The sequence below is a fragment of the Panthera leo genome, chromosome B3, assembly GCF_018350215.1.
Source record: "Panthera leo isolate Ple1 chromosome B3, P.leo_Ple1_pat1.1, whole genome shotgun sequence".
Lineage (NCBI taxonomy): Eukaryota > Metazoa > Chordata > Mammalia > Carnivora > Felidae > Panthera > Panthera leo.
In genome coordinates, this window is record NC_056684.1 from 144,176,872 (window position 1) to 144,201,243 (window position 24,372).

Consider the following 24,372-nt stretch of genomic DNA (forward strand, 5'->3'; position numbering starts at 1 on the left):
TGTTTACTTACTGATTTTGAGAGAGAGAGGGAGAGAGAGAACCCCAAGCAGGCTCGGTGCTGTCCACACAAAGCCTGACACGGGGCTCGAACTCACAAACTGTGAGATATGATCTTGATTTCAATCAAGAGTCAGATGCTTAACTGAGTGAGCCACCCAGGCGCCCCCACATAGCTCAGAATTGTAAACGTACAAAAAGGTTATAAGGTGAGATGTCTCCATATTCCCATCCCCTATATCCTTCCCCAGAAGCAACCAGGGGATCCTCACAGGATACTGGCCTTTGTAAAAAGCGATGCTCATCCGAGGAATATACGTGAATAATGAAATGTCAGGCATCCATGAGACCTCTTGCTGGAGGCGGTTGGGGACGCGGGCAGTCCTGTAAACAGAGCAAGTGATGAAGAACCTAACGCCGTCAGATTGCCAGAATCCTCAAATCATGGAATCTCAGGATGTTGGAAAAGAGGAATGTCATGAAAAGCCCCGCGGTTTCTGGGGCACCCACTGGGTGCCTGCCTGGCTGTGCTCCGCGATTTACGGCTTCCCCCCTTCCTGTGGATTCGGGGCAGCGGTAAGAGTCAGCTTCTGGATTCAGACACCCCGGGCTGGGACCCCAGCTCTGCACCTTCTTGGCTGTGTGACATTGAGCAAGTTACTCTCCCTCTCTGGGCCCCATCTCCTGGTGTAAAATTGGAAGCGTTACATGAGAAAACGCAAATATGGTGCTGGATGAGAGCCTGGCTTGTGGCTTGCACTCACCAAGAGGAGCGTTACTGCTCTTTGCACGCACGTCTCTCGTAAGCCTTTCCTGGCAACCTCCTGAGCGTGTGTCCCCTCCACTTCCAGGAGGGAAGACTGAGGCCTGAGGGATGGAGCCACGTGTCTGAAAATACAGATGTGAGTGACGCAGCTCCCCAGGGGCCAGGTGGTCTTCGCGCCCAAATCCCCATCATCATGCCTTCCTTCTCCAAAATCCAGAAGCTCGCAGCTTCCGGTGCCCTGTCGGATGAGGGGGAGTTCTCAGCACCCAGGCCCTGAGAGGCTGCGGGGAAGCATCCCTGTCGTCCCCGCCTGGCCAGGCCCATGCGGTGCTGAGATTCCCAGAGAGCCCCTGCCATGCGACTGGCCTCTGCCATTGGTGGGGCCTTTGGGGGGAGCAAGCCTCCTGGCCGTTTTCCTGGAAATCCCACGGACTCGGAGAAGGGCCCCAGGGCAGCCCCAGGCCAGAAGAGACAGGAGCTGAACTTGACTTGCACTGCCCTGCACTCCTTGGAAGAGTGCTGGGCTTGAGGTGGGCCAGTCTCATGGAACAGCTGCAGGAGCCATTTCCCCCTGCCTCAGTTTCTCCATCAGGCAGACGCTGAAGGGATTGTGCTGCCGGCTTCCTCTGGGGGAGGGGGGAGGGGAGAGGCTTCATGGGTGATGGGAGGGGCACTATCTATTGGTAAACATTTGGCCTGGTGAGTGCGCGCGAGGGCGGGCATGCCCTGTGAGGGAGGTTCCCGGTCAGCCCTCCTGGCCGTCCCGTGGTCCCTGGGGAGGTCAGCAGACTCCAGCTGAGGTCTGGTGCAACTTCAGATACCCTTGAACAAGTGACTTCCCCTTTTGGGAAAGGTCAGTGGCAGCAGGGACCACAGCCTCAAGGCCTCAAACTCTGTGTCCACTTACACTCTGAGACTCAGTTTCCTCATCTGTCAACAGGGGATACAATGGCTCTGCCCAGTGCCGTTGGTGAGTGGGGCGTCCCCAGGATGAGGGAAGGGTCCCAGGTCGGGGACGGACATGGAGAAGTGGGACTGGAGAGCTGGTTTAGGGCGGTGGTAAATGCATAGTCGTCTCGCAAAAGGAAGTGGCCTGTGCCATGGGGGAAGGGCTCAGTGACATCCTGGAATGCCCTAGACACCCAGTCCTGGGGAGTCCACCACACGGTCAACACTGCCCTTGCGACGGAGGCACTTTGGCCGGTCTTCCCAGTGAAGCCCAGCCCTTCATTCCTGCGCGATCCCCTCCCTGGGCCTTTGCACCTGCTGACCCTTGCTCCACGCTGCACCCTCCTTCTGCACATGACTGGACCTATCTGTGCCTCTGTTTCCCTCGTCTGTGAAAACGGGGTAATGAAGGAGTGTCTGCTAATGCGCGTAAAGCACTTAGAACAGAGCTCGGCACCTGTGGAGGCCAACACACGTCAACTGACCACCCTCAGAATTGAAAGCAGGGTCTCAAACAGGTATTTGCACACCCACGTTCAAAGCAGCGTCACTCACGACGGCCACAGGGTAGCAGCAATCCAAGCGTCCACTGACAGGCCGTGTTGCATAAACAATGAAATATTCAGTTGGAAAAAGGAAGGAGAGTCTGACTCAGCTACAACACGGGTGACCCTTGGGGGCATCGTGCTGAGTGACATAAGCCAGTTACAAAAGGAGTAATGCTGTTATGATTCCGCTTCTATGAGGTGCTTGGAATAGTCCAGTTTACAAAGAGAAAATGGAACAGTGGTTGCCAGGGGCTCGGGGAAGAAGAAACGGGGAGTTAACGTTTAATAAGTACAGAATTTCATTCTTGCAAGGTGAAAAATGTTCTGGAGAGGGATGGTGGTGAAGTAATAATAATATTGCATAATAATGTACACACCACCGAACCGTATACTTAAGATGGTCAAAATGGGAAATTACGTTATGTGTACTTCATCACAACTTTAAAAACCAACCAGCTGTCATTTCTGAGCAGAGGGAAGGGAGGCCGACTCGCTTTGTCCTGGGCTTCTGAGCCCTGGGCTGCCGGTGAGGAGCTGACCGCTACTGCTGGCCGGGAGCTGATACACTTGACTTCCGGGCTAGGCTGGAGGGGTCTGATGCCACTCTGCTCTGCCTGCTGTCCACCCCTCTCTTCCGGGTGGAGCTGGCCTGCTCTCCCCTACCCATCCCTCAGGGAGGTGGCCACTGGGACAGCAGCTGGCAGGAACACCCCCAACCGGCATCTGATGCTCATTTCCTGCTGAGGGTGGAATCCTTGGCTGGCCTTCTCTGGAAGTGTCTGGCCTCTTGGGGAGGTTTCCTCATCTCTCCAGACGGGATAAAAGCAGCATCTGCCCCACTGGCTGTCGTCCCCTGGCCGTCTATGCAGCCCTGTTTTCAGAGGATTTCCCTTGTGTTGGGGGCTCCGTGTAGGAAGCACTTGACCTCCTATCTCAACTCAGGGAAAGGGGAAGTGAGTGGTACGACCACAAAGGAGAAGGCAACTTTTCCCAACTCTTGGCTGCTGCCCAGGGTGAGGCCATGGAGAGGGAGCCCGGGCAGCCTGGGCATCCAGGGATGAAGTTGGCCGCCCAGCACCTGCCCTGTGAGGTGTCCGTCCTGTCTCTGCTGATCAGGATCTGGGGCTCTGATGGGTGGTGGGGTGTGTGGGCCTGACAACCCCCTCCCCCGGACACACACCCACAATGACCCAGAAAACTTCAGATTCTCCAGTGATTTCCCAATCTGTTTGGGGAGAGGAGAGGAGAGGAGGGCTGGCAGGAAAGTGTGGGGATTGCACAATGTGGCCACAGGAGGCAATGAGCCAGGACCCCTTGGCTCCCACCCTCCTGGCCCCTGTCTGGCTGGATGAACTTGGGGGAGTGGCCTTTCATCCCCACAGTCTGTTCACTAGGGAGGAAATGGAATGACCCTCCCAGCCCCGGGGCACTGTGGCTCTGTTGGCTCCTCTGCAATGGTCACCGCCCCCCCCCCCCCAACCAGGGACTTAAGGAAAGAGAGTGTGGAATCCGTCTTACTGCCATTTCCTGAGGTCCCCCCACAAGTGCCCCCCAGGGACAGGATCTATAGCCAAGCCCAAGCCTGGTACTTGACCACCACTCCCAAGGAGGAAGAGGAAGTTCTTAGTGCAAAGGGCACCCCCAGCTCCCCTCTACCCCACCTACTCCCTGACCTCAGAGATCTTTGCCCAGCTGGTACGGGGAGCAGGAATCCACACATTGGGGGAGAGAGACCAAGGGCAGAGGCAAACAAAAGGTTGGAAGGGGCAGAGGCTCTAGCAAGAAGTAAAAGGGAAGCTGGTGCCCAGCTGGGGAATTCCTCAATGACACCACTCTTTCCAGAAGGCAAGAATTCCTAAAACAAGAAATGGGGAAGGGGGTGAGGCGCTAATGGTTGCTCTTCACCAGCAACGCCCCCCCCCCCCCCCCCCGCTCCCCCAGACCCAGAGAGAGGGAGAAACTGGGTTTGGATGAGGAAACTGAGGCCCAGAAAGGGGCCTGCCCTGCCCAAGGCCGGTAAGGACAAGGCTGCACTGCGTGAGGATCAAGCCTGAGCTGCAGGGGTCTGGGCCTGGTGCCTCGGAAGACGTCCCGGCCCCACCCCAATCCCAGAAAGGGAAAGTGTCCCCGCGGGAGTCCGGCAGCACGGTGTGCAACCTCGGGCGACTTGGAGGTCACGTCACCTTTCTGAGCCGTTACCCCCTTTCGAGCCAGGCTTGTGAACGAGCGGATGCCAAGCCCCCAGCACGGTGCGCTGTGTCAGTAGCTGGCCAGCCCTGCGGCCCCCTTCCCCTCCCCGCCTCCTCCAGCAGCGCCGCCCCGCTGCCTCCAGGATACCCGGAGCGGGGACGCTCTACCCAGAGGGGGCAACCCTCGCGCGGCCCAGGGAGTCAGGGTGGGACGGTCCCCGGGACCCCGCGGGGAGAGAGCTCGGGAGCCGGGGCGGGTGCTGGCTCTGTGACGCGGGACAGAGGTCCCGAGCCCCTTCCAGCCGGCCAATCAGAAGCCGTGGTCGGACAATGCCAGCGCCTGGCGGGTCCCCGTCCGCCCAGGGTGCGGTTCCCGCGCCCCCAAGCCGCGGCGACGCCCGGCCAGCCCCACCACCCCGCCCGGGCTGGTGCCAAGCAGTGCCGCCCCCACTCCCCTCGGCGGGGCGCGCGCGACTCGGGACTCGGGGACACTCGGGCCCGGCCCCCGCCCGCGGGGTTTCCGCGCCTGCCGCGGGCGGGGCAGGAGGGCGGGCGGGGGCGGGGTCTGCGACTATTTCAGGCGGCGCCGGGCTCTGCGGGGACAGCGGCGGCCCGGCCCGGACACAGTAAGTGACCTCCACCCGCGCAGCGTCTGTCCCCCGCCGCTCCGCGCGGCTGCCCGCCCGCCTCCGCCCCGGGTTCCCGGCCGATCCCCCGACGGAGCGGCCTGGGCACGTGCGGACCGAGGGGGCAGAAGGCTCCGAGGGCCCCAGGCCTCCGGCGGCCCCACTTATAGGGAAACTGAGGCCCCTGCGCTGAGCGGCGGCGCGTCAGGGTGCAGGGGGCCCGGATTTGGTGCCCCCAGCCAAGAGCTCCGTCCTGCAAGAGGCAGGGGGGAGGAGTGTGGGGGCAAGGCGCAGGGGTCTCTGGTCCTTCTGCAGTAGGGAGGCTGAAGGCGGTGGGGCTGGCTGGCTTGTGTGACCTAGGCCAAGTCACTCTGCCTGCCTGGGTCTGGGTGTCCTCACTTGGGGGGATGGCTGTGCCCTCCGTCTCTGGGCCAGGACAGAGGAGCCAGGGACAGAGGCTGTGAGAAACTGTGGGCCTCAGCCCTGACCCAGAAAGGAGGTAAAGGGGTGTGCGGTGCCTGAGAAGAAGCTGGGAGGCCGGGATGGGGTGGGGGGGGAGGGTGCTGCTGGGCCACAGGCTGTGGTCACATGATATGACTGAGCCGGTCCCTTGTGTCAGCGTGCCTAGCCTAGAGCCCAGGCTTGAAGGGACGCTTTTCCTGCCCTCCTCCGCTCTACCCCAATGCTGAGGTTGGCTTGACAGACAAGGGGACACACGACAACCTCCCCTTCCTTACAAAGGCTGGCTGGGGGCCAGCACATGGCGGTGGGGTTTTGCCACTTCCTTCAGCAGCCCTGTGAGGTGGGGGTCGTCATCTTCATTTCACAGATGGGGAAACTGAGGCCGATGAAGGAAGGGAGTTATTGCCCACATGCTAGTGAGTGGTGCAGCTGATCCCCTAGCCCATTAACTTTCCACTGCACCAGCCGCCTCTGAAAATCAAGTCCCGGGACCGAGCCAAGGGGGCTGCTGCTTTCTCAAGGTGTGAGAAAGATTTTGTGTCATAGAGGCAAGGAGGCAGCGATGTCGTGTGGGGACCCGCAGGAGCCAGGTCTGGAGGTCAGATAGAGCCTAGCATGTGTGGGGACCGAGGAGGTGTGGGACAAGGAAGGGAGGGCAGAAGTGGGGCCTGGCCACTCAGGGTGGTGCCCAGTAGCCCCGGCCTGCTGGCCAGACCAGCTCCTGTGGGTGTGCAGTGTGACAACAGGACAGATTGGGAGAGGGCTGGGGCAGTGGGTGGGAAGGGCGGGAGAGCCTGGCGGCCTTGCACCTTGGCTTTGGGGCTCCCCGGAGCACCCCCTGCTTGGTCCTGGAGCGGAACCCTCAGCCCAAATGGCACAGGGAGACAGCTGAGGTCCAGCGGTGTTGGACTCTGCTGAGGGCACTTGGTGAAGCCACTTGGGAGAAACTCAGGCCATCTGCCCCCCCAAGCGGCTCTGGCCAAATTCAGGGGTTTGTGCTGAGGCCCTGGAGGGATGTGGGGGCGGGGGGTAGTTGGGCTGGTGGGGATGTAGCAGGGGCTGTGAAAAGGGTCTGACAGCCCTGATCCATGCCTGCTATGGGCTTGAGGCAAGGCATCTCCCTCCTTGCCTCAATTTCTCCTGGATGATGGATCATCCTATCTGCCTTGCAGAGTTGCCGCAGAGGTGAATCAAAGTCACCATGTTCCATGAGTCACAACTTGTCGTGTTTGCTCTTGGGTGGCGGGGCAGGCACCAGGGTGGTGGATCGCCCCAGTCATCAGGGAGGCCTGATCCTATCTGCTCCCCATTCCCAGCCCTGCCTTGCTCCCCTCTCCTGGGCTCAGCCATGTTCCCCTCCATCGGCCTTGCTCTGATAATGGTTACGGTGCTGGGGGCGGGGGTGGTGGTGCTGGGCACAAGGGGGTCCTGCCTCTCTGAATGCAGCCTGCGAGGTGGTGGGGGACAGGGAGGCAGGAGAACGCAGCACCAGGTGATCTGAGTTCCAGGCCCAGGCTGTTGACCGCAGGCACATTTCCCCGATTCAGTTCTGTGTGATGAGGACAATAAATCCCCTCCTTTAAGGGAATGAGGAAGAGGAAGGATGGGCACCTGGGGAGGGCGTGGGAAGTGGAGGCTTTTGTGGTGACAATGTCACCGAATTTGGGACCGGCGGGGTAAAGCAAGAGCCAGGAAGCCTGGCTTCTGGTCTGAGTTGCTGGGTGACCTCAGATAGCTCGGTGCCTCGTCGGGCCCCTGGCCTCTGCTGGCGTGTGAAAGCCTCTCTGAGGTCCCTTCCCACCCCTGGAAGTTTGAGGGGCGCTACGCTTTCCAGACCTGAGCCCCAAAGCCAGGATGGCGGGTGGGGCTCTGCTCCCCTCATGGTCCCAGCAGGAGCAGCAGCCATGTTTCTGCTCAGAGCATCCCTCTGGGACTCCACACAGACAAGAAGAACCAGGCAAGATGGAGCGGCCGCTGGTGCCGCGACCCTTGTGGACCTCAGTTCTTGCTCTGTGCAGAGGCGCAGCAGCCCGGGCTCTGCCTCCTCTCCCGGGGTCTCACGGGATGCAGGATGGCACTCGCACCCTCCGGTCCTTTCTCCTGGCCCAGGAGGATTCGCCGAAATGAAGTGAAGGCCCCCTCTGCCTGGGACACCTGGCATGCCCAGATTCCTCCCTGCCTCTGGTGATCTCGGGAGGGACTGGGCAGTACTGGAAGAGAAACCATAGGTGCTGAGAAACTGGTGTCCGGGGAGGGAGCTGAATTGTTCGTGCCGCTCTGGGCCGGGATCACCAGACCCGGAAGGTCACGCGGTGAAAACAGGCCAAGCAGGCTCATGGCGGCCCCTGCGGATGTGTGCCGGGGCCTGTCTGCTGCAGCCGCTCTTACCTTCCCTCTCCCCTTGCCTGTTGCCCATCTGCAGGCCCGAGTCGGGGTGATGCTGAAGATGATGACCTTCTTCCAAGGCCTACCCGGCCAGCAGACTGTCCCAGGGGCTCCCGACCTCCCCACAAGCTCCCAGAAGTTGCCCCCCGCCTCAGAGGTGGAATCAGAGGCCTCCATGTCGGAGGCCTCTTCTGAGGACCTGGTGCCACCCCAGGAGGCCAAGGGAGCCCCGCACAGGGATGAGGAAGAGGCTACCAAGAAGAAGAAGAAGAAGAAGAGGCCAAAAGGACTGGCCAACGTGTTCAGCGTCTTCACCAAAGGAAGGAAGAAGAAGGGTCAGCCCAGCTCGGCACAGCCAGAGGGCCAGCCCGAGTCCCAGCCTGAGCCGAGTGGCCCGCTGCCCACAGGTAGGCCGGGGCCCCGGGCGGCGTGGGTACCCGGGATCGGAGCCGGCGGGGGCGCCCCGGGCAGGGCTGGGGCGCATCCCGGCGAGCGGGGCGCGAGCGCGGGAGGGACGGGCTTGGCCCGGCCGCGCCGGGAGGAGGCCGACCCGCTTCCGCCCGGGCCGGGGCGCGCGACGCCCCCTCCCGGGCGCCCGCTGACGGCGTGTCCCCGGCCCCGCAGCGGAGGAGCTCAAGGCGGACCTGGAGCGCGGGCGGCTGGAGGCGGCGCGGCCGCTGCTGGTGCTGGAGCGCGAGCTGCAGGCGGCGGCGGCGGCGGGCGGCGAGAGCGCGGAGGAGCTGGTGCGGCGCCAGAGCAAGGTGGAGGCGCTGTACGCGCTGCTGCGCCACCAGGTGCTCGGCCTGCTGCTGCGGCCGCTGGACGTGGCGCCCGAGCGGCTGCGCCAGGCGCTGGCGGTGCTGACGGAGCAGGAGCGCGAGGACCGCCGGGCGGCGGCGGCGGCGGCGGCCGGGGGCTCCGGGGCGCTGGTGGCCGCGCGGCCCCGGCGCTGGCTGCAGCTGTGGCGGCGCGGCGTGGAGGAGGCGGCCGAGGAGCGCCTGGGCCGCCCCCCGGCCGCGGGCGCCGAGGGCCTCTCGGAGGCCGAGCGCACCTTTCTGCACATGGGCCGCACCATGAAGGAGGACCTGGAGGCCGTGGTGGAGCGACTGAAGCCGCTGTTCCCCGCCGAGCTGGACGTGGTGGCCGCCTACGCCGAGAGCTACCACCGGCACTTCGCGGCCCAGCTGGCGGCCATGGCGCAGTTCGAGCTGTGCGAGCGCGACACCTACATGCTGCTGGTCTGGGTGCAGAACCTCTACCCCAAGTGAGTGAGGAGGCCGCGCTGGGAGCGGTGCTCGGCGAGTCTCTGCCGTCTGTCTGGCCCCAGAGACTCAAAGGAGCAGGGCCCGCCCTGGGTCTGCTTTGCACTCGGAACCCTTCGTTTCCTGGCCTCAGCCACCTTCCACAGGTGGGGAAACTGAGCCGCCGAGAACGGCAGGGACTTCGTCATTCGTTCCTGAGCTCCCATCCTGAGGAGGGGGCCAGGTGGTGACCATCCAGGGCAGGGAGGGCGGTGGCAGAGGAGACCAGGGACCGTGGGAACCAGGAGCGGGGGCCCTGACCAGCCTGAGTCACTTGAGGGAGCCGTCCAGGAGGTGGTGGAGGAGGAGGAAGAGGAGGGAAGGGAGGGGGAACCAAATTCTGCCCGTGGCCGGAAGTAAGAGAGGCAGGCAGGGGAGGGGACACGGCAGGCCTGGAAGAAACTGGAGAATGATGTCCCCGCAAAAGGAGTCATCTTCCACCGCCCAGAGGCTGAGCCCTGACACGTTCTGGCAGCTCTGCAGAGCTTGCCAGTGTTTGGATTTACCCGGCAGGCTATGGGGCACTCCCAGGGGTGCAGCAGGGCTGTGTGGCCATCGAGCCAGGTCACCCCGTGAGCCCACTGCAGAGCTGGGTTCTGGCCACTGAGGCCCAGGGATCTCTGGGTGGGGGGGCTGGCTCTGCTAACAGAGTGCCTCGGGGTGTCTCGGGTCTCCTCTGATTGACCCAGACTCTGCAGGGCCCTGAGCGCATCTGTCATTTGTAGAAGCAGGGTGAGGAAAGACTGGCAGCGCCGTGTGGAAAGGTCCAGGGCACGGAATGCCGGGGGCTCCTATGGGGGCTGACCCTGGTCCCCAGTGTGAAGCCTGCAGGAAGCCTGGAGGTATAGACAGCGTGAGCAGTGTCTGAGGGTCTCGGAGATAAATCTGGGTGGCCAGGGGTCTCAGCTGGTGCTGGTGGGTCGGCCTCCAGCGGGGGGCGAGAGGAAGGGCCCTGCGGGGGCAGTGGGCGAAGCAGCAGGGTGCAGGGAGATTGGCATAGGGCAGGACCTGTGGGAGAGACAGGCCGGTCGTGAGCCAGTTTCTTCTTGCTTATCCTAACTCACCAGGAAACGCTGGGCACTTGCATCTCAGCCTTCCTGTCCCAGTGACCTCAGGGCTTTTGGCCTGGGGCCCACTGGGGTCAGCACAGCAGGAAAGTGAGGCCAGCTGAGTGGAGCCGTGGGGAGAGGGAGTCTCAGGAGGTGCCGTCGGGGCCTTTGTGGCCAGAGTGGCCAGAATGCAGGGAACAGAGGGACGCAGCCACATCCAGACAGGGGAGAGGGGCAAGTGTCCAGGCGGACAAAGGCCTCTGAGGAAGTGCCAGGGCTGGGCAGTCCCTGGGGACCCGGGGTCCCACACAGGCGCCACAGAATGAGTGGAGTAGCTGGGGTGGGGCAGCCCTTCCGGCCGGGACTGACCCACCCTCCGGGGGCAGCAGGGCCAACCTGGGGGTGGTGGAATAGGGCTGGCAGGATGCCTGAGGCCAGCAGTGAGGGGATGAGGTCGGGGCGAGGCCGAGAGCGAGTGGCTTGTCTCACAGCTGCCACCAAAGGAGCCGGGTTTTATCTGTATGAGACGGAGGCCTTGTGGCAGGGAGGAGGCCGGAGTTGGGTTCGAGAGGCAGTTCCGCCTGCCGGCTGGAGGAGGGATTGCTGGGGACGAGGGTGGGAGCCAGGAGGCTGGAGAGGACGCCTCTGCCATGACCCGGGGGAGAGCTGGTAGAGGCCGGGCATCAGGCGGGCTTCTGACCTGAGCCAAACTGGGCAGACAGAGACGGAGAAGCAGGGATGGGGGAGGGCGATCGAGTTCTGGGCCCGCCAGGAACTGAGGCTGCGAAGGCGGGCTCTCGCTCAGCGAGGCGCCGAGGGGGTGCAGGCTTCCTCATGCTAGCCCCCCTTTGCTTGCAGTGACATCATCAACAGTCCGAAGCTGGCCGGGGAGCTGCAGAGACTCAGGCTTGGGAGCCTCCTGCCCCCCAGGCAGATCCGGCTGCTGGAGGCCACGTTCCTGTCCAATGAGATGGTGAGTCCAGCGCCAGGGCGGGGGTGGCGGGGGGGGGGGCAGGAAGGAAGCTAGGGGAGGCTCGGAGACAGGACGCAGGCAAGGAGCTTGACAGGGACTCTTCCACGTGGGCAGGGTGATGGGCTCCGTGCTACCCTAACCTGCCTCTCCTCCCCACAGACCAGTGTGAAGGAGTTGATGGCCCGTGCCCTGGAGCTAGAGTGTCAGCGCTGGGCCCGGGATGTGGCTCCCCAGAGGCTGGACAGCCACTGCCACAGCGAGCTGGCCATTGACATCATCCAGGTAGCACAGCCGGCCCCTCGTGCTCTCGTACAGGCTGCGTGCAAGAAGCCGTGCACCGTGCGGGGCCCACACCCATGGGATCCCTGCGTGTGCACACACACGTGTCCACTCCGAGCACCACCCGCCCCTTGTTCCCGCATGTTCCCCGGTCCTGGTCCAGGTGGGCTCTCGCTCAGCTCTCCCCTCACCCCTGCAGATCGTCTCCCAGGGCCAGGCCAAGGCCGAGAGCATCACCCTTGACCTGGGCACGCAGATAAAGCAGATGCTGCTCCTGGAGCTGGCCACATTCCTGAGGAGGTGGGTGTGCGGTGAGGGGGGGGGGGGGGTCTGCCTAGCCACTCCTCTCAGAGCCGTCTCTCCTCCCTTGTGGCCCAGGTGGGTATCCCTTTCCTGCCTCTGGGGTGTCTGTCACTATAAGCAGGAGTCCTTTCTGCCCCCACACCTCCCCCGGGACCCCTGAGTGCCTCAGGTGATCTGACCACCCACCCCCTCCCACTCAGCAAGAAGCTCTCAGCACTGCAGCCTCCAGCTGCAAAGAGGACCCCCCCCCCCCCCATGAGGCTGCTGGCCTCCTTTCTGGTGGCGCGCCGGGTCTCCAGCCCTGCGTTTCTCTTGGCTGCTCCCCACCCCTCACCCCCTCTCCAGTCCCCCAGCTATAGAGGGATCTGGGGGGGAGGAGTGGGGGCAGCGGGAGCCTTGACCCCACTGGCTTTAGCGTGTGAAGCCCGTTCCGTGATGCTCGGGGGCCAGCAGCCCCTCCCTGGACTGCAGGGAGCCTGTCAACCGGAAAAGCACTCTGTAGACCCAGGGAGGCTGCTGGGCTGGCCGGAGGCTGCTATTGTCCCGGTGTTTGTGCGGGTCCGGCATGTGCCCCTTCCGGTTTCAACAGCTACCAGCGAGCCTTTGATGAATTTCTGGAGAGAGGCAAGCAGCTGAGAAATTACAGGGCCAATGTCATTGCCAATATCAACAACTGCCTGTCCTTCCGGTAAGGGCGCTAGGAGGGGTTTGTGGGAGCGGGAATCACTGGGCCTGCCAGCCTACTGGAGGGAAGGGCAGCTGGAAGGGGGAGAGGAGTTGCAGGGTTCGGGAGGGGGTGGAGGGTGCAGCATAAGCGAAGATGTGGAATTCGAACGAGCATGGCCTGTGAGTTGATCGGGGTCTGTAGGGGCAGCGGCAGCGACGTTTATCAAGTGCTGGTGGGCCAGCCCTCCTGCGGAGGATTTATTTCTTATTTTATTCTCATGACACCCTTGTGAAGTAGGCGCAGTGGTTACATCTGTGAAGCAGATGTGGGTTAAGAGCATGTGGTGCAGGTGTTTCCAGGGGCTGAGAAGGGCTGGGTGCTGCCTGGGGCGCAGAGATGGGTTGACTTGGACTTGCTTCCACAGGGAATGGGGAGTCACAGAAGGTTCTAAAGTGAAAAGGTGGTTTAGGAAGGTTTGCTGAGGGCATTGGGCTCTCTGGGTATGGGGCTGTAGGTTGACCTCCCTGCCTCCATCCATGTCCTTCCAGGACAGCCATGCAGCAGAAATGGCAGACACAAGACCTCCCCGGCCACCTGCTGGGCCCCCTGAGTGAGCTCAAGAGTCATGGCTTTGACACCCTGCTCCAGAGCCTGTTCGGGGACCTGAAGGTAGAGGGAGCCCCCCGCCCTGGGATGCACGCTGAGCTTAGCATTGGAGGGGGGCACGGAGGGGGCCCGGGAGGGGAGGAAGGGCAGAAGCCAGTGCCTGGCACTTGTGCGGCCAGCTTTGAGGCCCATGCTGCCCAGGCGATGGGGGCCATGGAGGGCTTTGACCTCGTCCCCACCACTTCAGCCCGGGCTTGGTCTCAGAGGGGTTGCCCAGGGCTGGGAGCACGCAGAAAAGCTTTAGTGCCCCTCCTCACATCAAGACCCCTTCCTGAGCCTGCATGCTTTTTCTCCAGCTCCCCCAGACCCACCTGCCCATGCCGTGTCCCCATGCCCGACTCCCAGCTGTGATGCCCAGAGACTTTGATGGCCACTGCCTCATCTGTTCTGGGCCAAAAAATACACAGAAAGCCCTTGGCTCCCATAGCAGAGGGCGAGGCAGGGGTCCCTGGAAATGAAGAGGAGGGTTCCCTGCCTGCTTTCTGTGGGAGCCCGCCTTGTCCCTGCTGCTCAGGACAGGCGGCCATGAGTGGCCAGCCAGTGGTGAAGGCCGGGCAGTGACCCTGGGTGACTTGGCACAGGTCTTTAGAGGCTCAGCCAAGCACAAACCCTTGTTTATGCAGGAATTTATTTATTTCAGAGGGGCGGTGGAAAAGGCCCCAAGGCAGACAGATGGTTGTCCTGGCTCCAGAGCTGCAGCTGGATGACCTTGGAGAAGGGTACACGGACCCTGTCTCCACTTCCCGTCTGTGAACGGGGACTTGAGTTCCCTGGGGAGTCCTCGAGACCCCCTTGCCCCTGCACTGGGCCCTGTGTGTCCGCGTGCGTGTGTCTGCGGCTGGTGGCCCTTCCTCTGTAGGGCGTGACCAGACATCCTGCCTCTCTCCTGTCACAGCCGCTGTTTAAGAGGTTTACACAGACCCGCTGGGCCGCCCCCGCGCAGACCCTGGAGGAAATCATCTCCACCGTGGGCGAGAGGCTGCCTGAGTTTTCGGAACTGCATGACTGTTTCCGGGAGGTGAGGAGGTGCCGGGCTGATGGCTGGGCCCGGCGGGGAGGGGCGGGAGGGACAGTCTGGACACACGCTATCGTGCACATACATACTCAGAAAACACATGCACACACACACATGCACACGTACCACTCTTTTGCTTGGCCTCTGCCCCTCCCCGGACTCCTGGCTTCAAGGCTTCGAGGGAAGGTAGTGAGCTCCCCACCGGTGATGGCTCACGCGTCCCTGCCCGCTCGCCTCCCAGGAGCTCATGGAGGTTGTACACCTGCACCTGGTGAAGGAGTACATCGTCCGCCTCAGCAAGCGGAGCCTGGTCCTCAAGTCCGCGGAGCAGCAGCAGCAACTGGCGGGTCACATCCTGGCCAATGCCGAGCTCATCCAGCGTTTCTGCACTCAGAACGTAAGCTCCCGTCTACCCTTCCCAAGCGCCACTGGGATGGGCGGCCCCTCCCCCCAAGTCCCTTCAGGGCCAGGCACGACCCCAGGCCACTCCAAACCCGATCGGTTCTGACCTGAACTTCTCTGAGCCCTTGGGTGCCTTTTGGGGAAGGGGCAGCCTACCTCCAACCACACCCGTGCCTGCAGGGCTCCCCAGCGACCTGGCTGCATCACGCCCTCCCCAAGCTTGCCGAGATCATTCGCCTGCAAGACCCCAGTGCCATCAAGATTGAGGTGGCCACTTATGCGACCTGGTACCCTGACTTCAGGTGAGAAACAAGGGCGCCACGGGACCTGGGCAGTCAGCATGGCCCTGCTGGACCCGGTCGGAGCCTGGTAGGGCCGGAGTCGGTCCCTGCAGGGCTGGTAGAGCTCAGATACTGGCCTTGAGGATGCAGTCCCAGCAGTTAGCCTGTGCAGAGGGCTGACTGTGTGCCCGACGCTGCCAGGACCTTTATAGCAGCTCATGCGTCTGAAGCTCACTGACCACCTTATGATGCTGGTGAGGTCTGGAGAGCTTAAGGAACTTGTCTAAGGTGACACAGCTGGTCAGTGGTAAAGCCAAGATGGCAAAGCCAGGTAGTCTGACTCCACAGTCCATGGTTCTAGCCTAATATGATACTGCCCTCAGAGGGGAAACTGAGACCAGAGAGACTAGGGACCTGCTAGAGGCCATGGCAAGTCAGGAGTGAAGCTGGGGTCCACCGCTGAGGTCATCCTAGGGATCCTCAGAGTGGAGGTGCAGCCCCCCGCTGCCTGAAGGTCTGGTGAACTAGGGCAGTTTTTTCTCTAGGCTGAGTCCTCTGACATGACAGGGAAAGTTTGCACAGTCTTGAGTTGGAGTGCTTAGCCTAGTCCAGCCTAGTCTAGTCTCTGGCTGATCCACTCCATCCATCCACCTACCTGTCTACTTATCTATACACTCATCCATCCATCCATCCATCCATCCATCCATCCATCCATTTATCCATTCACTCATCAACCCATCCACCCATCCATCCATCCATCCAGTCATCCAACCAATCAATTATCCATCCATCCATCCATCCATCCATCCATCCATCCAAACACCCATCTACATGTCTACTCATTTACCCATCTGTGTAGCTATCCAGCCATCCGCTCATCCACCCTTCTACCTATCTCCAACTGTCTAACCTTCCGCCTACTCATTCATCCATCCATCCATTTAGCTACCTATTCATCTACCCGTCTACGTCTACCCATGCATCCATTCATCCCATCCATCTACCCCCTTACCTACCTATCCATCCACTCATCCGCTTACCCGTCCATCCACCCACCCATACAAACACCAATATACTCATCTACCCATCCATCGAGGTATCCATCCATTTGATCACTCACCTGTCTACCTATCCAACAATCCATCTACCTCCCCACCCACTCATTCATCCATTTATCCATTCACCTACCTAGTCATCCATCCGTCTACTCATCCATCCATTCACTGATCTGCCTATCCATCCATTTATCCATCTACCCATCCGTCTACTCACCAACCCACTTACCCATCCCCTCATCCATCCATCCCCTCATCCATCTACCCACCTGTCCCCCATCCATCCATCTATCCATCTACCCACCCACCCACATGTCCATCCATCTACCCATCCATCCTCCCTTGCTCCCTCCATCTACCCATTATTGAGTGGTGTCCTGCTTAGTGCCAAACTCTGTTCTCGCTATATGCGTTACTTCTGCAATGAAGTAGAAGACAGAACAGTCTCAGTCCTCCCTCGTGTAGGTTGCAGCGTGATGAGAGTCATAATGAAGTGATCAGGCACAGAAATAAACTTACGAGCTGTAAGGATGGTTTAAGCAAGGTTGTGAATGACAGGAGGTGCTGACTTTAGAGATGGGAAATCTTGGGGGAGGTGACATTTTAGCTGAGACCCGAAGAGTAAGGAGCCGCTCACCTCCAGAGTGTGGGGAAGAATATTTCAGGAGGAACAGCCAGTGCAGAGGTCTGAGGTGGGCAGGGGTTCGGTGCACTCCAGGGAAGGACAGGTGTCCAGGGTCCTGGAGTACAGCGGGCAAAGGATCGAGTGAGTCCCCCTCATGGGCAGGGGCTTGGCTGCGGGGCCCTGTGGCTTGGGCCAGGTGTCTGGGGAGCTGGAAAGAGGGGTGAGCAGGGGTGTTGGTGACTAGACTGGACTGACAGGATGCTTTCCTTGCCAGCAAAGGCCACTTGAGTGCCATCTTGGCCATCAAGGGAAACCTATCGAGCAGTGAGGTCAAGAGCATCCGAAGCATCCTGGACGTCAGCACGGGGACACATGAGCCCTTCAAGTCCCTATTTTCGCTTATAAAAGTTGGTTAGCTTTTCCTGCCACCTGACCTGCTTGTGAGCATACAGTGAGCATCGGGCACCACCCCGCTTGGTGGGCAGCCACCCACTTGGGGGCTGTTCAGACCAGCCCCCGCTTCTTGGCCCCTCGACAGGCTTCCGGCCTACTGCTGCTGCTTCTGCCCAGCCTTGGCTAAGGCACAAACCCCTGGGCAGCTAGAATTGGATAGGCCCCGATTTGTTTACCGGTCCAGCTGGGGGCGGGACACCCAGTGTGGGGAGCTGCATGGAGCTGGGCTCAGCACGTCTATGGACTCGAAGGCAGAATTGGAAAGGCAAGGAGGCAAAAATGAACTCTTATCCGGGTCCTCGGCCTCCTGGGTCCTCCATGCACTGACGGGTGCCTCCATGGGTCTTCCTGGAAGTCAGCTTGAGGTCTGGACAGGGCAAGCCTGACCTCTGACCCCTTGGCCTCTGTATCAGTGTCCCTGTTGCTGCTGGAACACATTTCCACAAACGTGGCAGTTTCAGTTGGAACTTATCCTTCAGTTCCGGAGGTTAGAAGTCTGACACAGGTCTCATGGGCTACAACCAAGATCTCAGCAGGGCGGGCTCCTTCTGGAGGCTCTGGAGGGGATTTCGTTGCTTTTCCCAGTTTTTAGAGGCTGCCTGAATATCGTGGCCCGTGGCTGCCTTCCATCTTGAAAGCCAGCAGTGGCCAGTCAAACCTTTTTCACATCACAGACCTGAGACCTTCTCTCCTGCCTCCGCTCCCGTCTTCCAGCTTTAAGGACCCTTTTGATTACCTTTGGCCCACCTAGATAATCTGGGATCATCCCCATTTTAAGGTTAGCTGATTAGCAGCCATAATTCCTTAATTATGTCAGGTCCCTTGGCCGTGGACCCTGACATAATCACAGCTCCAGGAGTCAGGACGTGGTCATCTCTGGGGTGGAGGGGCACTATTTTGCCCACTGCAGCCTTCATGCATCCCTGCCCTGTAGGGCACCTTATCCTACCCCTCTGTCACCACCCCCCCCCCCCAGGCCTCTGCCCACCCACGAGGCCCTCCAGCGCAGCCAGTGCAGTTCAGACTTAGGCACGCCTCAGCCGCGTGCCTCTGACAGTACTGAGCTGGGGTTTGTCCCCTCTTTCCAGGTACTGTGGCCAGGAGCTGGCCTGTGTAAATGGTGCACAAAGGCCTTTGTACATTTGTAGGAGTTAGTGTGTGTTAATAATGTCATTAATATTATTTTTGATAGTACTGCTTTTGTATGTATGTACTCAGGACATGGTCCGGATTTTTATAGCTTAATATAAAAAACTGATTTCAGACGTGGCTTGGAGTGATTTATTTGGGGAGCAGGAATGAGGGGCAGCAATGGCTTTCTTAGCCTCCGGGGGCCTGGGAAAAGCCCGTCTCCCAGGCTCTCGGTCAGACCCCCAATGTGTCCGATCCTACAGCGCCCCTCCCCCTTCTCACCCATAAGCATGAGCTTTGGAAGGGTCTGCCTGTGGGGCATGACCAGGCACTTCACTCTCTCGTGCCTCAGTTTCCTTACCTGTAAATAGAGGACCATAAGCCAGTTTGGCCTCCCCACAGTCCTTCTGAGGATGCAGGGGTAGGCAGTGGACCCCAGACAGTCATGTCAGCCCCGCCCGTAGGCCCCTGTGGGGACTCACCCTTATATTTCTGGAACCGATCTCACAAAGCTGCAGCTGTGATCAGGGGAGCCCCACAATCTACCTTCAGAGATGGCCCCAGCTCACCTGGACACCAGTTCACCTGGCCCAGGATTTGGGGAGGGGCAGAGTCCCTGGGACCAGGATCCCCTCCATTCCACATAGCTGAGGGGGGGTCCCCAAGGGAGCCATGTGTGGAGTCTGGGGCCCCTTGGGTGAATTCCAGAGGAGGGGAGAGGGGCCTGTGGAGGTGGGAATGGGATGGGATGGAGCCAGACTCTCAGTGGGGAGCAAGGAGGGAGGGGGACAGTGGCCCCTGGACATCCTACTCCCCAGAGCTGGGGCCGCAGTCCACGCACGCAGATCGAGGGTGGGTTGGAACCTTGCTGCTCCCACGGAGCACGGGGTGGAAGGGGGGCAGGGGGTCCTGGGACCAGCGCACCTGCCCCCCACTGGATAGGGCCTGCGGGGAGCTATGGCACCGGCACCCGGGACAAGCTGGAAACTTCAAATCCCTTGGGCCAGGCCGACCTGATGGACCTAAAAGCCCAGGCTGCGGCTGGGATGGGTGGGGGTCCTCAACACGGAGCTCCCCGCCCCGCCCCAATGCGCCCCTGCACACCCCCCTGCCTCCAGGAAGCAGAACTCCAGGAGGAATGAGGAAGAAGAGGCACAAGGGGTGGGGAAGGGACCAAGTCGCTGGCCCTGGCTACCACCAAGGGTTCCACTTCAGGAACTTCCCCATCCCACAGGAAAATCCCCTTAAGGGAAGAATTTGACCCTAGTGGTGGAGTGAGTCACCAGGCTCAGGGCACAGAGGGGCGGCCTGGACAGGGGGCCTTCTGTGGCCACCTGCTCTCAGTTGTACATGGATATGGGGCCCCGTGTGAACGGGGAGTGAGGGGCACAGCATTGATGGGACCTTCCACCCCTCCCCCATCCCTGCTGGGGGCGGAGCAGCAGGGAGAGCTGGCCAAGGCCGCCCAGAAGGGCTGACATTCCCTGAGGCCCACGAGAAACACAGAGCCAGTAAATAAACAGTTCAGGTCCAAGTACAGTGGGGTGATGGGTGGGAGTGACTCAGTAGAGATTAAAGCGGGCGGGGGGGAGTGCTCACGCAGGAGGCGATACTTGGTTTGGGACCCCAAACTTGGCAAGGCCACTTACACAGTCCTCGACAGAGCAGTGCAGGGGAGGGGAGCAGCCCGGCAAAGGACGTGGGGTGGGGCGGGAGCGGGGTGCTGGCAGGGTTCCAGTTCTAGGAGGAGCTCCAGGGTTGGGTGGTGAAGGTAGGAGGTGGAGCGGATCCCCCCGGAGAGGCAGACGAGGGTCCGAGAACCTTAGCTGGGCCTGGGAGTTGGGGTTCACTCCAGCTGCACGAGGAAAGCACTGAGGGTTTTGAAGAGGCAGTTGGGACTGATGTGATGTAGGACTTGGAAAGACCTCTCTGGCTGCTGCATGGACACTGGAGGGCCGAGGGGAGGCCAGGAGACCCCTTAAGGGGTGTGGGGTTGCCTGGGGGAGAGATGATGTTGTCAGTGAGGGCTGCAGTGTGAAGGGAGACAGCGCTGGCTCTGGGGTGGTGTGTGAGAAGAGCAAGTCCCCGAACCGTTGAAAAGACACTGACTCCGACATATGGACCATGGTGCCACCTCCCAAATGAGGAAGGTCTGAAGGGGAGAGTGGGGAGGCCCCAGGAGAGACATCTGGGGGGTTAAGTTTGAGAGGTCTGCAGAAAGAGTATGTCTCATAAGATGGTCGAAAGCATGCGAGGCCGACAGCCATCAGGTGCTCTCACCCCCTACTCTGGGAGGGCGATTTGACACCCTCATGGAGGGCCATTTGAGAATATCAGTCAACTCAACAAAAACTCTCTGAACCAATCATTCCCCTTCCAGCAATGTAGCTTTTTTTTTTTTTAAGAGAGAAAGATAAAGGGGGGGGAGGGGCAGAGAGAGAGAGAAAGAGACAGAATCCCAAGCAGGCTCCATGCTCAGTGAGGAGCCCACCGTGGGGCTCGATCCCTAGGATCTTGACCCGAGCCGATCTCAAGAGTCGGTTGCCCAACACACTGAGCCACCCGGGCACCCCCTTCCAGGAATGTATCTTATCCATGTTGGAAACTCCTTACATGTCCATCAGTAACCCCAGGCAGATAATTGCAGTGCACCAAACAATGGAGTACTATACAGCCATAAAAAGGAAGTTCTCTCTGTCCTGATGTGGAACTGTTCCAATATATAATGTCAAGGAGAAAAAAAGCACACTGCATAACAATTTGTGGTATGTTACCTCCAAATAAACAAACGTGGGAAAAGATATCTATAGAATCTTATATCGACCTACCATACGTATATGCATATGCATATACATATGCATATGTATTATATTCATTTGCATTTGCCTACGTGTGCATTGAGGCAGCCTGGAGGAATAATACGCCAGGAACTAATGAGAGTGGTTACTTGTGAGTGTGTGAGCACACAGGTGTGTGTCTGCACACCGGAAACGGGGAGGGGAGAGCAGGAGGCAGGAAGGTGATGGGGAGGGAGATGGGGAAGCAGATATTTCACTGTATATCCTGTTTAAAATTTTTATTACTGAACCACATGAACGTGTTACACATCAACATGTTATAATACGACATTTAACTGAGAAACGCAAGCCAGCGTGGCTGGAGGTTTGAGGGGAGACTAAATGAGACCTGGGGTCTCAGGTGTGAGGCTGTCCAGCAATGTCAAGTGCCCTCTGAAGTGTGTTCAGCAGCAGCCTGAGACCTCCTCCAGCCAAGTTCAGTACTCAGGTGCCCGCCCGGAGTCCCAGAGTTGGATTTAACTGAGAACAGGGCTTTGGTCAGACGGTCGCACCAGGGGATGAGCACAGCTGTGGCGTTGAGGAGGGCTCCCTGGGGAGGTCATGGCCTTGGACCTGGGGGCTGGGGGAAAGTGGGAGGGGCTGTGATATCAGGCTGGGTCAGAGGGGGGTGGAGCCAAGGGCTGGGGTGAAGTCACAGGAGGAAGGGAGTGACGGGAAGAGGGCTCTCCGGTCACAGAGGAGGACCCTTCCAGTTGAGGTCGTGACAGTGTTGCTGGTGAGGACGCCCCCGGGGGCATGACCTTGAGAGAGTGTGGCTGACGTTGGCGGTGTCGAGGGCTCAAGGAACAGGAGGCAACCGGTGGGTACAGAAGCCCCCAAGAACATTGACGAAATCACGGAAGGGATAATGGGCGGGGGCTGCTGTCCTCTTGAGGGTGCCACGGAGGGACCCAGCGGTGAGCAGAGGACAGCGGCGGGGAGGACAGGGGAGCCCGCAAGCTTGCCAGCGGCAGGGGGCACGATCAGCTTTAGCCCCCCGGCGTCTGTCCCTCACCCTAGGGCAGCAGACAGTCCTCAGCTGAGCGGACGCATTGGGCTTGTGACGGATCACGATGCCAGAGCTCGGGCTGGAAGGCTGAGCCTGTGGAAGGAGCGGGGCCTTCTTGTGGGTGGTGCTGACAGTGGACCTGAGGACTGCGGGGGAGTCAGGTGGCCGGTGCTCCCTAAGGACAGTTACCGTCCCTGCAGAGACACCCTGAGGGCCTGGGGTTTGTCAGGGGCAACTAGCCCGGGAGGCTAACCTGGGCTTGTTCACAGACCGCCAGAAGGTTCTAGTAGCAAGTGAAGACGAGCCTGGGTGCACAAGTGCGTCTCCAGCTTCTGCTCGTGTCACGTTTGCTCATGCCCCCGTGGTCAAAGCCAGTCACTCGACCAGGTCCAGATTCAAGGGAAGGACTAGGTGCCCTTCTGATGGGAGGGACTGGAGCGCGTGGTGGCATCTCCTCCAATCTGTGTTGTGACTACAAGTACTACACTCCCCCTCGTGAAACTCAGGCTCCGGCCGTCCTCAGGTCTCCCAGGCTCCTCCAGTTACGGGTCAGACGGACCAGGCGTGCGGGACCGAACGGTGACGGGCTTCTCACGCGTGTTCCTTGGGTCAGCAACTCCAGACCCACACGCCGTGAACTAAGAGGACAAGTCAGTTGCCAGACACACTCGGTGGTGGGCCCAGGGACAGGACGGCCACCGTTGGCGACATCACTCAGAAGAGGAGGGGCAGGAGACGAGGGCCGGTCTCCTCCGCAGCCCTAGACTCCCCGGCTTTGCCCTCCGACGGGCCTTCCTTTGCCTTTTTTTTTTTTGTTTTTAATTTTTTAATGTTTATTTATCTTTGCGAGAGAGAGAGAGAGAGAGAGAGTGAGGGGCATGGAGGAGCAGAGAGACAGTGAGACACAGAATCCGAAACAGGCTCTGAGCTGTCAGCACAGAGTCTGACACGGGGCTCGAACTCACGAACCATGAGATCATGACCTGAGCCAAAGTCGGATGCTTAACCGACTGAGCCACCCAGGCACCCCGGGCCTTCCTTTGCCTTAATGCACGGCCTGTTTGGTAGCTGAGCAATTTCCTCAGTCTTTCTATCGTTCAGGGTCCAACCAAGAGGAGGAAACCCCCCCAGTCACTGGAACAGGGGATGCTTAAAGAAGGACTGTGGCAGGGGGTTGGGGTACAAGGGGTTGGCTACGGAGGGTGAGGGGAACTCTAAAAATGCAGGAACAGCAGACATGTGGCCGCCACCCCAGAGCGGAGGCAGAGCTCCAAGGAAGGAGCAACTCCGGAAGAGTCTCCTCACCCCCCAAACCCGCACTGGGATCCGGTCAGGCCTCATTGGATGCAGCCTTGGTGAAGTTCACTGAGGTCTTCTGCCAGCAGAACTGGCTGGAAAGCCACTCCCTGGGATGCCAGGTAAGCCACGCGCAGGCAAGTGCTGTGCCCGGGACTTGCTGCAAAGCCCCGTGAGGAAGTGGTAGAAAAAGAAGTCCCTGGGGAGGTGTGGCCGGTGCCAGCCCACGGCCACGAGTGAGTGATCTGGAAGAAAACCCCCTCCCTCCATTGCTGTCCCTCCAGTGCCCTCTACTGACAAAGTTTAGCACTCTGCCAGCGCGCAAGGCAGAAAAGTTCCAGAATGCCCAAGAGACCGATGAAAGATGAGCTTGGGGCTCAGTTTCCAGACACGCTCCTCTACGCGCGTTTGACCTCTGTGAAAGCGCCCAGCAAACACTATACATCTTCCTACAAGTGAAGCCCCTCCACGATGCGGAGACGCAGTCCCAAGAGTAACCACCCGTCCCTGGGGGTGTCCGTAACTCCTCAGGTCAGGTCCATGGCTGTCCCGTTACCTACAGACTCACTTGCACAGTTAACCTCTGACGCGTTGCACCCACGGGGAAAATGTCAAGGGGAGGAGGGCGGGAATGGTCAGCATGGGCGAACAGGCACGTTGAACAAGCAAAGAACACAAAGCAAAGCTGCCGCAGCCCCTGTTTCTGGGACCCTCCTCGTCCCAGAACTCCCCCCTCAGCCAGAGCCTCAGGAGTCGGGGATCTTTACTCGATGAGATGGCCTGGACCTTCATGCCCGAAGGGTCTGAGTCCCCAGTTACACTGTCTTCTGTGCGGGGGAGGGGGTAGCCTTCCATGAACCTTTCCGGACAGTAACTTGAAGACATATGGAGAAATAAAGATCTCGATAAAGGCAAATAATGGGCAATTTTAAAAGCTAGTGTTGTTGTAACAATGGCTTATAACTGTAAATTTGTTTATTTTCTGTGTGATTTAAAACAATTGCCAGTGTAAAAGCTAGTATTACTGCAACTTGGTTTGCAACTCTGAGTCTTGTTTTCTACATAATTTAGGACACTAATGTCTTTAAAAGAATTATTAGTTTATGTT

At 59.9% G+C, this 24,372-nt stretch overlaps 1 protein-coding gene and 1 long non-coding RNA gene across 4 annotated transcripts; one reads left to right on the plus strand and one right to left on the minus strand.

Moving 5' to 3' along the window:
- Positions 1-136: 136 nt before the first annotated feature.
- On the minus strand, positions 137-4,802 carry LOC122223163. Of its 2 annotated transcripts, XR_006204102.1 has the most exons (4): positions 4,444-4,802; positions 3,934-4,115; positions 763-886; positions 137-382 (listed from the first exon to the last, which is right to left on the minus strand). It is a non-coding gene; the product is annotated as an uncharacterized LOC122223163 (long non-coding RNA). The 2 variants fall into 2 exon arrangements; XR_006204101.1 differs by lacking the exons at positions 137-382; positions 763-886 and adding an exon at positions 2,542-3,131.
- A 101-nt stretch (positions 4,803-4,903) lies between these two features.
- TNFAIP2 (TNF alpha induced protein 2) lies at positions 4,904-16,971 on the plus strand. Of its 2 annotated transcripts, XM_042944379.1 has the most exons (12): positions 4,904-5,075; positions 7,960-8,329; positions 8,547-9,186; positions 11,131-11,245; positions 11,405-11,527; positions 11,724-11,824; positions 12,417-12,515; positions 13,043-13,163; positions 14,056-14,178; positions 14,417-14,572; positions 14,758-14,879; positions 16,813-16,971. In XM_042944379.1, the coding sequence occupies exons 2-12, from the start codon at positions 7,975-7,977 to the stop codon at positions 16,952-16,954; spliced, it is 2,097 nt and encodes a 698-aa protein (XP_042800313.1). In that variant the 5' UTR covers positions 4,904-5,075; positions 7,960-7,974; the 3' UTR covers positions 16,955-16,971. The 2 variants fall into 2 exon arrangements, with proteins under 2 accessions (XP_042800313.1, XP_042800314.1); XM_042944380.1 differs by lacking the exons at positions 14,758-14,879; positions 16,813-16,971 and having other exon boundaries at positions 14,349-14,537.
- The last annotated feature ends 7,401 nt before the right edge of the window (positions 16,972-24,372 follow it).